Source organism: Notolepis coatsorum (genome assembly GCF_963971535.1).
Source record: "Notolepis coatsorum genome assembly, chromosome: 3".
Taxonomy (NCBI): domain Eukaryota; kingdom Metazoa; phylum Chordata; class Actinopteri; order Aulopiformes; family Paralepididae; genus Notolepis; species Notolepis coatsorum.
The window spans coordinates 202140984-202156687 of record NC_140167.1 but is presented as its reverse complement, the minus strand read 5'-3'; the positions used below and the strand labels follow the sequence as shown (position 1 = coordinate 202156687).

The 15704-nt window shown below is 44.3% G+C and overlaps 1 protein-coding gene across 1 annotated transcript; it reads right to left on the bottom strand.

Annotated features, from left to right (window-relative positions):
• Window positions 1-426: 426 nt before the first annotated feature.
• Window positions 427-2610, bottom strand: LOC311224792 (growth arrest and DNA damage-inducible protein GADD45 beta-like). Its single transcript, XM_084309914.1, has 4 exons — window positions 2350-2610; window positions 2025-2126; window positions 1635-1890; window positions 427-1466 (listed from the first exon to the last, which is right to left on the bottom strand). The coding sequence occupies exons 1-4, from the start codon at window positions 2391-2393 to the stop codon at window positions 1353-1355; spliced, it is 516 nt and encodes a 171-aa protein (XP_084166040.1). The 5' UTR covers window positions 2394-2610; the 3' UTR covers window positions 427-1352.
• Between the last annotated feature and the right edge of the window lie 13094 nt (window positions 2611-15704).

The following is a 15704-nucleotide window of genomic DNA, read 5'->3' as shown; positions in this document are numbered from 1 at the left end:
CTGTGTAGTATAGCGTTGTAAAAGAAGGGCGACAACCAAAGGGCTTTGAAGGTGTCTAGAGTTATTTCACCTTCTAGGAGTAACACGGTTGGTGTAATGTCATAACACTGAGACTGGCACGGAGGGAGCAGCAGATCATTGTTATATACCGTGGTATAGACTGGCTGTGGCCCCCACTGTGTCAGGGAGCAGTTCATTTGAACCAGTGGCTGTGTGGTTACTGCTGTATAGAACACGCACAACTAATTACCTTGTTGAGCAAGTTTCTCAGGCATCAAACCACGTGCAGGTCGGATTCCAAGAATGGACATGGAAACCGAAATGCAATGCAAAAAAAAATCCCTCTCCAATGAGTTGCCTATACCAGTGATACCACACTCTCTCACACACACACACTTTAGTATGAAATACTCAAGAGAAGAAATATTCAGTTCAATAATTTATTAAAATAATACATCGTATTCAGCAATGCATTTCACTGTCATATATTAACTCTTTTCAAATTAAATAACAATTCATGTATCCATATTTCCATTGCATCAAAGATGAAAAAAAAAAAAAGTTAAATAAAACATTTGTGTAACATTGTGTCCCATCATGTTGAACCTCTCGAATACAGGCGTCTACAGCCACTATGTAGCTGTATATCCAAAATTGATGCATCATCTTCGATATCTATCCACAGTCGGCATTTATGTTGCTCTGATCATCACACCGATAATGAATCATCATCACTCATCATAGCATCCAGTTGCTGCTGTGTGCACTTCAGTTCATTCACATTGCATTTCATATAAATAGGCTTTTCCCTATCCGTCGAAAAGCACGCGGGGCTTTGTTGTTGTTGTGTGCCCCGGGTTCGAGTCTGTATACCCAGCAGTGATACAGTGTCCTTTCAGTTAGTCGCCCTCTCTCTCCGTCGTCTCTCCAGGCTATGAAACAACATCCCAACTGAACAAAGTCTGTTGTTCCCACGCTGCTGCGGTCGCCCCCTCCTCACGCCCCGACACTGGGCCCCACAGCAGCAGCAGCGCTACTCCTCACAGTTCGTTCCACACCTCTCTCTCCTTTCTGCGGAGGAGGACAGCGAGCGGGGGCTGGGCCCGGTCGGTCGGTCGGTGCGTCATGGCGGAACCTTTCCGCTCCCAGCAGCAGCAGCAGCAGCAGCAGCAGTACCGTGACTGGGCTAGCGGCCAACCACAGACAGGGGGGGCCAGGCAGGCAGACGGACAGACGAGACCGTCCGTCGGCTGTGGATTCCCCCCCCACTTCTTCTGAACGCCTTTCACCTCCCCTGAAGAAGGGGCGTCTTTTTTTCATTAACTTCACGCGTCGCTTTCACGCCTTCATTTTCAGCGCTCCTGCAGCTCCAGATAAGGGACCCACTGGTTCTTGCAGCGACTCTCCTCGCAGTAGCTGCTCACGTCTTGCAGCGCCTGGCACGTCAGGGCTTGACACTGTGTGTTCTGCGAGATAATAAAGACAAAGATAACACCGTTAGGCATACGTGTCTCGCTCGCTCACAACGGAAGAAGAATACGCTGCACAAACCAATGCAAAACGATATATATAAAAAAAAAGATGCACGCTTGGGAATGGAATGTTTGCAGAATTATTGAATTATTATTACTTACAGTGACAAGGATGCAGTGGAGGTCTTTGGGCTCGCTGCTGCTGTTGTTGCCGTTGTTGTTGTCGTTGTTGTCGGTGGCGGCGCTGCAGGGCTCGTCCAGGACCTGTGCCAGGCGCCGGATGCCCGAGACGCGCAGGATGTCGATGTCGTTGTCGCAGCAGAACGCCTGGATGAGGGTGAAGTGGATCTGGAGGGCGATGTCGTCCTCGTCCTCCTCGTCTGTCGCCAGCAAGCACAGAACCACACTGTCCGGGTCGCTGCAGAGGGGAAAGAGAGAGAGAGGGGGGGGGGGGGGAGCAGGCGATAAATAACATGTTCCCTGTTGTGGAGCGTTGCAAGCTCAGTCAGTATCCTACGTGTTTTTTTTTTTTTTGTGGAAAATAATACTTACACATTCATGAGTTTCGCAGACTCGTAGACGCCCACGGTCAGGCAGTCTTGTTGCTGCGCTGCGACCAGCAGCTCTTCCAAAGCTTGACTCACGGTCTCCATCCTTCAAGAGAGAGAGAGAGAGAGAGAGAGAAATTCGGTTAGAAAACACTAGTAGTATTAGCAGAATGAACGACTAGCAGAAATGAACACTACTGTATATAGTACAGTGCTACTTTGGATGGTGCAGCACGCACGCCCATGCATGTACTATTGTCAATGCAATCGCATTGAAACACCGCGTGCATCATGCATGAATACGACGACTCGTAATTATAATAACTTACTTTGTCTCGGTAATATTGCATCCAACTACTTCTTCCAGAGTCATATTGAAGTCGGTAATGTACTCCACAAGGTCCAGGGTGCTAGTATCCAAGTAATATATTCCCGACGCCAGTTTTGCAGAATGCCCGCGGCAACAACGAGTACAGTAATAATCCAAATGGGGTTATGAAAGACGTCCGTGCAGCGTTGTTTCAGTGTCAGAAGAAGTCAAAAGGTTTCAAAGTCTCTCTCTGTGTGATGATGTTTGTTCTCTTGTCTGTGAGCGAAGTGGATTCTGACCCAACGCCGTGGAACCCGCTGGTTATATACCGCTGCGCGAGTGGGCGGGCTCCGAGTCGGACGCTCACTCGCGCGATTGGTCCGTCGTTGTCAATAGAGTCCCCCAAGCTTCCCCCCCATTGGCTGTGCGCGCCCACCACGTCTGCGCGGTCGGTGCCCCACGTGGGGGTGTTTCGTTTCGGAGAATCCCCCGCCCCCACCTTCCTTCCCCTTCATCATCCGTTTGTTTACTTCTGAACGCGCCGCTGTGGAATTTCCAGTTATTAGGCTCCTGCGGCTCCGCGGCATCTAGTTTCTTTCTTCACACTTTATATCTGAACCGTGGGCCTTGTTGTTGTCGTGAGATTGCATTTGTCCATGTTTTGACCACACCATGAAATCCATAACCTGTTAATAAATAAGCTACAAGCTGCTAAGCTCTATTTTCCTTCCCAGTCACGTCCACGAATTTATTATTCCCAGCATCCATGCGAATGAATGAATGAATGAAAACTTTATTTAACAGATTGCAGAATGGGTACAATACAGTACGGCTCAATACATACAATTGTTAAGGGGATGCAGACCTGAGAAAGACGTTTGTCTTGTTTCCATCAGGGTCCCCCTGTTTCCATCAGGGTCCCCTGATGGAAATACAGTTAGTTCTCCAAATAGATGATGCGGCCAACCGTGTCTTGTTGCTAATCGCACGTCGCTCTTGCAGTGAAATACACAGTATTGCATTGCACTATATTATATATGCCAATACCTGGCAGTGGCAACCCAAGCATCTCCAAGTGTGCTGTTGTTATTGTGGCATGAACCCCCCCCCCCTCCGGGGACTCAGTCTCCGGGAAAATGAGAGAATCCAAACTTTATTACTATTTTTTATTGATTTAAACTTGCTTTTTAAGTGAAATGAAATACAAATACTCGTCGTGGCGATCATGTAACTAAGAGACCAGTCACCGTAAAAGTGCACGTGATGGCGAATGATGAGACGCCCTTTATGGTTTATTAATTATTATAAATGGGTGGATAATAAAAAGTGCGCACCTGTCAACAGATTCCTCAATGGGAAGAGAGGACCGGGGGGGGGGGGGGGGGGGGGGTACATTACATTATACATTCCGAGGCGTCTTGCTCAATTATTTGCATGAATCAAGAAATGTAGGCTAATTAAAAACATGTTATAGTTATATATTAGCCGTTTATTATGGACAACAGGACAGACGTGTTTTCGCGTCTGTTTGTATTAAAGAGGAGGGGGGGGGGCGAGTCAGGTTACATTGAAACTATAGGTTATATTACCTTATTATGGCAACAATAAACATACATCTGTAAATCGTGTAAAGAGAAAGAGACATCGTGTAAGCCCCCCCCCCCCCCCCCACACCACCACAACTGTATTAAGGACCTTTTCATTCATCTGTTGACATTCCTTTTCATAATAATTAATAACCTGTCCAGGCAGGGTGGGTAAATACAAGTAGCCTATACTAACTATACCCAAAGCTCTTCATTCCTCTACAAAGTGTCATGGTGGGCAGAGCTAGTTGCACAGTTGGGTGTAACATCATAATGGTGCGCGGGTCCAAAGCTTGCATTTCTCGTGCAATCTTACTTATTATTATTTGTCTAATTTCTTCGCAAATCCCAGAGCATCATGTCTCCGGTAGAACGTGCAGCATGTAGACCGTGTTCCAGGCAGAACCCCCCCCCGGCTGCGAGTCACCGGACGGAGCATCAGCTGTTTACTAAAGTACACCTTGTTATGATCCGTCTGCGTTACGAAATCTCACCTGCAGACATGAATAATAACACCTAACACGTGTGGTCTGCTGATTGTCCAATAGGCCTACACTATCGAACATTCTGATCGTATCCCCATTAGGTTACAGACAGTACAGCAAAATCAAGACCACCAGACCACCAGAGCCATATCATCATCATCTTACCGGGGAGCGGTGTCATAATGCAAAACAAAAATGAAGCATTGCACGCCACCTAGTGGTTCGGATGCGAACCTGCACCGAAACTACAGGACATGTTGTAACACGTTGCAACACCTCTCGTCCTCCTCTCTCTCTCTCTCTCTCTCTCTCTCTCTCTCCTCTCTCTCTCTCTCTCTCTCCTCTCGTCTCTCTCTCTCTCTCTCTTCTCTCTCTCTCTCTCTCTCTCTCTCTCTCTCTCTCTCTCTCTCTCTCTCTCTCTCCATCATCAGGTATCATTAATAACCACTCTATCGACCCCCCCCAATTTACTGAATAACATCGTCAACATCTCCGATGTATATATATATATATATATTTTTTTTTAAATACATTTATTTATTTCCATATTCCAGAGGTTCCCAGAGTAGGAGTGCAGATCTGGGATCAGTGGCTGCAGGAGAAGTCTTGGTTGGTGACCTTATTCAAACAAAGAGACTGAAGCTGACTCTAGATCAGTGCTCCCACTTAGAGAGGCTTTGTGTATACAGGTTGGCAGAGGGCTATTAATTAAGGTCTTTTGTTGTTGTCAGTTTAATACATGCCATTGTGTTATTTTGGCGTACTCACTGGGGATACACTTAATTATCTTGATAGCGCCGTTTACTCAAACCTGCATTTTATCACAATATCACACAAAACATAGCAGCACAGCTGTACCGGTGGCACAAGAAAAGCAGTACAGCTTTTAATTATGGTTGTGGAGCGCCACCTGGTGGCGGGCACGCAGATAGAGTAATATAAAACGTATGCTGATTTTATATTATGGTACTATTAAGTTGACTGTGTTGTTGTAGGGCCATAATAATATATTATTGTATAAAAAAAAATTTGTCTATAGGTCCACGGGTCATGTGACGCTTTTCTGCACCATTTCGCGCCTGTGGTGTAAATCCTTCGAGCCGTTGACCGTCGCCACGCTGCTGAAGGTGTGAAGTGTCGGACGGGACCGGTCACCGGTCACCGGTCGCGCAGCTTTGATGAAATCAAATTAGGACACGAGGTGACAAGCTGTCAGGAATCACAAATCGATACCACCACGAACCTATATAATCCTCTTTTTAATGGGTTATTATTATGGTCATGATGACAGTAATAGATTTTTTTTACGTTGAACTTAATCAATTATGTATAGGTATTTAATGTGAAACTATTCCAAGCGGACGCAGGTATTCTATATCTCTCACAGCATCCCTTGAAAAACAATCAATTAAGTCCATGTGACCAGGTATATGCAAATAGCCTACATATAAAACAATACAAAAATCTACAATATCAAAAAAAAATCGACATAGCCTATACATAAACAATCAAAGTCCATATGCCCAAGTAAAATAACCTACATAATAAAACAACTAAAGTGTGTCCAATTATGCAAATAGCCTACATATAAAACAATTAAAACACAAAATTGGGTCTCATTCTCCAACGGACTTACGACAAAAAGCGCTTTCTCTTAGGGCCATTTGAGACCTTTTCGGGCAAGACATGAATATAGACAATATATTATAATATAATATTAATTATATATGTTTTATTGGGACGGTTGGTGAATGCCAAAATCGTCCCGAAAAGGTCTCAAATGGCCCTATAAGAGAAAGCCCTTTTTGTCGTAAATCCTTGGAGAATGAGAATAAAATGTGCCCATGCAAGCATATACTTGTATAAGACATAATATAATAGTCTTATACTATATTATAGCGTTTGTATTTTTTTTTACAGACCACGTGTCTAGATTTTTTACAGTCAACAATCTCGAGACATGGGGGACATGTGTGATTCAGTTTGGCAGGACACACGTGGATCAACAGAGCCATGGCACATGGAGGCATTCTGTAGGCCCATAACGAATACCACGGTGTTGACGTGATCACCTCCCCTCTGCTGCACCCCTGCTGGCCCCCATTTAGATGGAACAGGCACACAGTCTTCCCTCTTTCCTGCTCTATTGAAGATGGTAATTCACACAGTAGGTAGACCAGATGAAGTTGTGTAAAGATGTGGCGTTTAACAGGGGGAGGCCTATAGGTGTGTGAGAGCTGATTAAAGCACGTGATTAGGTTATAGGCTGCCTCACTCGGTTCAAACAATCCGTGGTGATTTGTTTCCTTAACGTCAGAACAGTTTAGTTGAGTGAGGGAAGATCTCGTGAACTCGAGACTACTAGACTGATGAGTCAATATGGTAAATTAGACACACAGACCCATTGGGTCTCATTCCCGAACGGACTATCTGCTCCTCCCTCCCCATCAACCTGGACCCCCTGTAATTTGCATACCGCCCCAACAGGTCCACGGAGGACGCCATAGCCCATGTGCTGCACACAGCAGCATCACACCTGGATAAGAGGCAGGGGAACTATGTGAGAATGCTGTTCATCGACTACAGCTCAGCATTCAATACCATAGTCCCCTCCAAACTCATAGCCACGCTCAGGGACCTGGGCTTGAACTATGACCTCTGCCAGTGGGTCTTGGACTTCCTGACGGGCAGACCCCAGGTGGTGAGAGCAGGCAACTGCACCTCCTCATCCATCACTCTCAACATAGGGGCCCCCCAGGGCTGTATTCTGAGTCCCCTCCTCTACTCCCTGTACACACATGACTGTGTGGCACAGCGGAACAACGGCACAATCATCAAATTAGCTGACGACACAGTGGTGGTGGGCCTGATCTCTGCGAACGACGAGAGGGCCTACCTGGAGGAGGTCAAGGTTCTAGCGGGATGGTGTCAAGAGAACAGCCTCTCCCTGAACGTCAGCAAAACAAAGGAGATGATTGTGGACTTTAGGAGGTCGGGGGTCAGGGACTACAGCCCTCTCAGCATCGACGGGGCACCGGTTGAGAGAGTGAACAGTTTCAAGTACCTCGGAGCCCACATATCCGAGGACTTGACATGGACCTCACACATTGACAGTGTTGTGAAGAAGGCACGACAACGCCTCTACTTCCTCAGACGTCTAAGGAAGTTCCAAGTCAGTCAGAAGATCCTTAAGAACTTCTACTCATGCACAATAGAGAGCATCCTGACTGGCAATATCACCTCCTGGTTTGGGAATAGCACCGTACAAGACCGTAGCAGACTACAGAGAGTGGCCCGCTCAGCCGAACGCACAATTGGAGGGGGGCTTCCCACCCTCCAGGGCATTTACAACAAGCGGTGCATGGGCAAGGCTAAGAGAATTATCAAAGACTCGAGCCACCCAAACAACTGCCTCTTTGAACTGCTGCGGTCAGGCAAGCGATACCGGAGTCTCATGGCAAGCACAGAGAGACTCAGAAGAAGCTTCTATCCCCAGGCCATCAGGATGCTCAACGAACAATAACACTATGTAACAACCATCAAATGCACTCACAGCACACACATCCACACGCACACACTCACTTTAAACATACAACTCACTGCAGCACCCACTTTAAGCACTTTAGTACACCTAAGCACACTTTATATTTATCGGTAAAGAATTTGCACTACAACCCATACCTCATTACACCTTACTGTAAATTATATTGTACCTAAATTGTACCTCATCCCACTTCTGCTTTGCACTGTATAGTATATTGTATGGTAACTCAGTTACTTCTACTCTACATAGAGCATTGTATATATGTATATACTGAACATTTTTGTCTACGTACTTGACTTCTATTTTATACTTGCTATACTTATTTTATTATCTATTTTTGCCTAGCACAATCTCTGGAGCTAAACAGAAAGAAGCATTTTGTATAAAAGTATTCTGTACTTCTGTATGACAACTAATAAAGAAACTTGAAACTTGAAACTTGGATTTACGACCAAAATTTTTCCTGAGATCAGATTTGAGCGTGGCTGAGAGCAGATTTAAGAGTGCTGAGGAGCACACTTATGATTGATTGACTAATTGAACTAGTTGTACAGTGTTCCCCACCCACCCACGGATAGCTTTTCCTCCAAAATGCGCAAGAATCAATGCACAAAACTGGCTGAGCTGGAAACACTTTACTCAACGTTATTTAATTCTCTAAAATACAACAACTCAACTCGACTAGAAAATCAGGTTAACGTACTAAAAATAGAGATCAATGCCATAAACAGACAACAATCGGAAATACAAATACGCAGCACAAGACAACAGCAGTACTCCCATGGTTCCAAACCCAGCCACCTATTAGCCATGCGATTAAGAATTAATGCAACATTTGCAGATATAACTACCATTAGAGCACAACAAGTACTTGTAACAGATCCTGTAAAAATAAACGATACATTCAAAGTATTCTACTCCGACTTATATAAATCAGAAACAACCTTCGATCAAAACAAAATGGACACATTTCTTAATCAAATTATTCTCCCTAAACTTTCAGAGGATGACGCTAAACAGTTAGAAACACCGATCACACTAGAGGAACTCAAGAAGGCCATAACCGCAATGAAAAGTGGTAAGGCTCCTGGAAGAGACGGTTTCCCATCAGAAATGTACCTTTCTTGTTGGGACATAATTGGCCCCTTATTACTAAATATGATCTTATACTCAGTCAAGGAGGGGAACTTCCATAAGAATGACAATTGTTGTAAATTCCCCATTATTTGTTATGCTGTGTATTGTTATTTCCAGTCAGGCACTTCTTTGATGGCCCAGGGGTCCTATTATTTATAGTCTGGCATCTCTCTGGACAGCCCAGGGGTCCTAATGGGTTTAAATACAGCGGCCATCTTGCCGCCCATGTGTTCCATTGCTGTCTGCTTTCCCAGTGAGAGAGTGCGTTCATGAACTAAGTAAGTCACCCATAGCCTACAAATATAGTGCCTATGGTAATGATAGATACATGTCATATGTAGCCTGCCTTATGTGTTGAGATGCTGTGACATGCATGTGTGACTATGATTTGGTTTGCTACGTTGTGTTAATTCATGCTGCTAATTGAGCTTTGCTAATGCTAATAATGCTATAGCATCTCTTCAGTTGTGTGTTCTGGATGCCATTGCATTCTGCCATTTACTTGTTATGTTTGGTCCATGCGGCCGATGCTAATATGCTAGATAGCATCTTTTCAGTTGTGTGCATTATGTTTGGTCCATGCGGCCAATGCTAATATGCTAGATAGCATCTTTTCAGTTGTGTGCATTCTGCCGATTACTTGTTATGTTTGGTCCATGCGGCCGATGCTAATATGCTAGATAGCATCTTTTCAGTTGTGTGCATTATGTTTGGTCCATGCGGCCAATGCTAATATGCTAGATAGCATCTTTTGCTGTGTGTTCAGGTTATGATTAATAAGTATGTACCTCTGTTAATTATTGTGTGTTCTGCTTATATGTTGCAGAATACCACTCACTCAATCTTTGATTGCTCCATCCAGCCCTACGACCTGGATGGAAAGCACTCTTGAGATATTACTCAACAACAGAATCCTTAATAAAATACGAAAGGACTGTTCTCTGTGTCTGCGTCCGCTCTCTGACCGGGGTGTGCCGTTCTGGATGAAGTGGCTCCAGCAAACCTTGCAAACAAACATTATATCTTCAATATTGGTCCTTCGAGCCGGAGGAACTTCACCCACGACGGCGCCATGGACACACAGAGAACAGCAGCAGACGAAAATGGAAGACGAGGATGAAGGCTGCGACAGCTTCCAGCACACCTGCAAGGCTATCTGGTTAGCTTACCACAGTCCCTCATGCCTAATACTGCACCGCCTCTACCAGATGACAGCGAAGGTGCCACCGCCCCAAGAATAGCATAGCTATTATGTAAACAGTCAAATTCCCTAAGTGGCTACCGAGGTCTCTGATTGTCGCCATCATTTGCCACAGTCGGGTCGGGAGCGTAGGACACTTGTGGCAGGGAGGCGTCCCGCCGCCCCATCAGCAACCTGTTTGGTGTCACATAATGGCGGCTTAAGGGGCCGCAACCGGGCAGGAGGTAAGTCTGCCACCATTGGAACCACCGGCTCCCACCTCCACTTCCTACATCCTGTGCAGGTCCTCTGATGATGCTTGATGGCCCGTCTTCCCCACAGGACCCAGTACTGGTGCCTGATCTCTGCGAAGACCCTATCGGGCCCTGGGTGGAGTAGGCGGGCATCTACATCCTTGATGAGTTTCGTCACTGCATGGCCAGGATCGAGAACTATGGGGTGGATGTCAGTAGAACAGGAGGTGTCCAGGTGACAAGAGCGTCCACCAATTTGGAGAAGACCCATTGTATGATCCATCTCTGGTGAGAGCATACTGAGCTTACTACTGGGCAGTACTGGGTTTCCAGCTCTGAGACACTTAAATCCCTCAGGGAAGCAGTCCGCCTGGCTGGTCTTCAGCAGGAAGACTTCGGTGTCATGCAGGTTAGGTTGAGGTAAGGAGGAGTCGGCCGCCGCCCCGTGATGGGTGAACCATGACTCGTCAGACTCATTTACCGCTTCTTCACCCAGCTTGGAAACACATCCTCCATCTAGCTTTTTGATCTCTGCTCCAGTGATTTGAGCCTTAGCTGGATCTCCATATGTACAACGACACAATGATTTACATTATTACAAATATGGTAACGTGGTTGTGGCTTTTACAAATAGTGGTTCGCTTTAGAGATGAATGGCTATGATCACGGAGCAATAGTGTTAGCTGAAACAGATACATTTTCATTCATTCACTCCTCGGCTAGTAGTAGCAAGGCTCTCTGCTTCCTGCCACTACCTGCCTGTGACTCTCAGAGCCCCTCACTGCCCTGCACCTGATGTGACGTCATCATTAAGACTAAGAGGACAACCCTGTCTGGCAGAGCGTGATACCGGAAAGATTTTGGAGATGATTGTGCCTGTTGTAATCATGGCCGATGGGTCTTTGTATAATACTTTAATCATATCGATGAATCCTTTTCCTAACCCCATCCTTTCTAGCACTGCCCATAGATACGACCATTCCAGCCTGTCAAAGGCTTTCATAGCATCCAGGGACAGCATCGCCTTAGGTATGGTGTCCTCCTTGTCGGCATCAAGTACGTGCAGTATTCGTCTTATGTTTTCAGTGATCAGGCGGCCTCCTATGAAGCCAGTTTGGTCCGGGTGAACTAAAGACGTCATATGCTTTTGTAATCTGATGGCTAATACCTTAGAGTACAGTTTGATATCTGTTCCGAGGAGGCTTAAAGGTCTATAACTACCGCACTCGTTGGGGTCTTTGTCTTTTTTAAGGAGGACTGTTATGAGTGCAATATTGTTGTTGTAAATTCCCCATTATTTGTTATGCTGTGTATTGTTATTTCCAGTCAGGCACTTCTTTGATGGCCCAGGGGTCCTATTATTTATAGTCTGGCATAAATTATAAAATAGAACGGACATAAAAAATACAGGCATGAGCGAGCATAGCAAGGTATGGCAAATCACAGTGTTTCACATTAGGATCTAGCATCCTAATAGGCTCTCTATTCAGTAATACAAATAATCACAGTGTTTCACATTTGGATCTAGCAAATAATAAAAATAGTTTAAAATGATTCAGTTTAAAAATAGTCATCAGTAAGAAGTAAAAAGTGCAATAACCGACACATGAATTTGATAGGCAGTGTATAAGAGTAGGCAGGGTAAGAATAGTGCAGGTAAATACAAGTTGTGTCAGGATATCCCTGATGTTTCCTCTTGCCACTAGGTGGTAGCAGATATCTATCAGTGAAATGCCTGAGCAAAAAGATAGGTTTTAAGCTGTCTTTTAAAGATGTCTAGCGAGTTGGCTTCCCTGATGTTTTGGGGTAGTTTGTTCCATAGTTTTGGGGCATAGTTGATAAAGGCTGCATTACCGATCCTCTTTTGACTGCTTCTGGGAGCCTCTAGTAGTCCAGCAGCTGATGATCGCAGTGTTCTTGCTGGTGTGTAATTTATTAGAGTGTTGGCGATGTAGCTAGGTCCCTGTCCATTTAGAGCTTTGTATGTAAGGAGAAGGACCTTAAAGTCAATTCTAAATGTTACAGGAAGCCAGTGTAAAGCAGCTAAGACTGGACTAATGTGCTCTCTCCTTTTGGTTCTAGTTAGCAGTCGGGCTGCAGAGTTATGGATTAGCTGAAGCCTCTCTGTGGTTTTCTTAGGGAGACCTGTGAAAAGTGCATTACAGTAGTCTAACCGGCTAGATATGAATGCATGAATTAGCTTCTCAGCATCGTTCTGATTAATAAATGGTCGTACTTTTGCTATATTTCTGAGATGGAAGAACGATGTTTTCATCACTTTGCTAATATGAGAATTGAAGTTCAGTTCTGAATCTATGATAACCCCAAGACTAGTGACCTCAGATTTGATCCAAGGGGTTAGTCCCCCCAGGTTCTTTATTAATGTTTCTTTTTTAGTTTTGGAGCCGATAATTAGAATTTCAGTTTTGTTCTCGTTTAGTTTCAGGAAGTTCTTACTCATCCATTTATTTATTGCCAGTAAGCAGTCTGTAATGGAGCTAATCACTGTATCATTTGGTTCAGCAGATATGTACAGTTGTGTATCATCCGCATAGCGATGGAAATCTACATTATGTTCTCTGATGATATCACCCAGCGGTAACATGTAAAGGGAGAAGAGTAAAGGACCTAAGCAACTCCCTTGTGCAACTCCATAGTTGTTGTCGTATATATCAGACATGTGATCTCCTAGTTTAACATAGAATTTCCTCCCTCTGATGTATGTTTTAAACCAGCCCAGCACATGTTCTGAGAAACCGACATGGTTTTCAAGACGATCGATTAGAATATCGTGATCGATTGTATCAAATGCTGCACTGAAATCTAACAGGATAAGGATGGAGATCTTATTCTCGTCAGAGTTTAGTCTGAGGTCACTGATTATTTTGGTGAGGGCAGTTTCAGTGCTATGATATTTTCTGAATCCTGATACAAGGGAAAGACCTTTGTTTGATATAGCTATAAACCTGCATTCCTTAGAATATATCATTAATCAATTAAACTTATATTGAAATACACTATATAGCCTATACACCAACACTGAAATGACAGTGGATAAATAAATAAATGAGAACTAAAGCTAATCGCATGGAAATAGACTGCATTAATATTCCATAACAAATCTTGTGTGCGCCAGTATGGCCTATGTGTCTAATGAACAGTATAGGCTTAATATATTCTAGTTACTTGTTTCATTAGGATTTAGTAGATACTATATATATGCTCTGCCTCTGCCCTACGTACAGTATAAGTACAGACTGTACCTATACTGTACGTAGGGCAGAGCATATAGTATCTACTAAATCCTAATGCAACAAGTCATTAATGGAATAATAAGCACTGCGTTCATTCATTACGCCGTAGGCATTAAAGTGCCACTTGCAGGTTAAACCCTACTCTTCAATTATGGGTAGTTTACATCATTGGTATCTAATTTCATTATTTATTTGTTTCCATTTGACGCCGGAAATGCCACTCAGAAAGGGTTAAAAAGGTCCACGCACTAATAACATGTACGGAGCAAATGAAAAAGCTTATCAGACGCTAGCAGGGCCGTGACGTCACTTCAGGCAACTTATGCCTTATGCCCGTCCGGGTCATAGTACTGGCTATATGGCTCTGGCTAACGTTACCCCGCTAACGTTAGCATTATGTCTACTGTCATGAACCATTTTAAATCGGGGCATGTTAAAGAGTTTTGGGAACGAGTAAAATGTGCAGGTCCTCTTCTCAGACCTGTGGGGCAAAGCACTGCACGCATCATGCCGGCTAGCAAGCTACACGTCACGGCATGTTGATACGATAGTAGCCCCCTAGTAGCCCCACTCAGTGCATCACAGTCACAAAACGAGCTACCACGATAGCTATTAGCTAACTAACGTTAACGTTACAAGCTCAAACACCTTATAACTATACTACTATTGTCATGTCCATAAGTTCCCTGGCTGAATACTTGTGAGGACAAAGGTACAAAGAGGAGAGAACCATTTTAAATCGGGACATGTTAGGAGTTTCGAGAATGCTGGCTACCAAGCTAGCTAACTTAGCTACTAACGTTATATACACACAATATGTACAACGACACAATGATTTACATTATTACAAATATGGTAACGTGGTTGTGGCTTTTACAAATAGTGGTTCGCTTTAGAGATGAATGGCTATGATCACGGAGCAATAGTGTTAGCTGAAACAGATACATTTTCATTCATTCACTCCTCGGCTAGTAGTAGCAAGGCTCTCTGCTTCCTGCCACTACCTGCCTGTGACTCTCAGAGCCCCTCACTGCCCTGCACCTGATGTGACGTCATCATTAAGATGACACACGCAGGTTATGAACCATGGATTAAAATATCCACGTGCGTGGTGCTTGTGGTTGGGTCGACAAAATGTTTGATAAAAACGCTAAAACTGGGTCAATTTCGATAATTTTTTTCCCCTCTTCATGAAAGTCACCGTTGGCCTAGTCACATTGTTTATTGAACAAAAATACAACCTGCAAGTTGGCCTTTAATGGAATAAAAGAGAATTACGTGTGTATGTGTGTGTGTGTGTGTGTGCACGCGCGCTGCGGCAGGTGTACCACGTCCACAAGCTGTACTATATATGATGACAATACATTAATCTAATCTCATTTCGATGGGTCGCGCAAGACTCACAAGGCACTTCCGCATCCATTTCCACACAGCTGCGTCATTACTTTGCCTTACAAGGAGCTCTGGAGGCGTTGTTTTGTATGCAAATGACCTGAACAGGGACGCGCTTTCGAGTTAAAGACATAATGCCATTCCCCAAGCAGATATCAGATCATATCACAGGTGCGACCGTTTGAGCCACTTAAGACATATTACCAGCACGTTCGGGACTCAGAGTGAACTTGTCATTGATTCTGTCTCAGGAAAATGTTGGGGAATGAGACCCATTGATACTAACCTGCATCTGTATTACTATAAAACCATGCTAAACACAGAAAAAAGGCATGTAACTTTCCAGCCCCCTGTCAACTGTCAAATGATGTCAACTGTCAACCTGAATTAACATTCGGTATTCAATATGGTCTGATATTAACATTCAGTATTCAATATTGTCTGATTCAATATTAACATTCAGTATTCAAGTAGAACAGCTAGCTAGCCGTTGTGGACACTCACCTTTCCACAGCAAAACGGTCGGCAAGGCACCTTGGTTG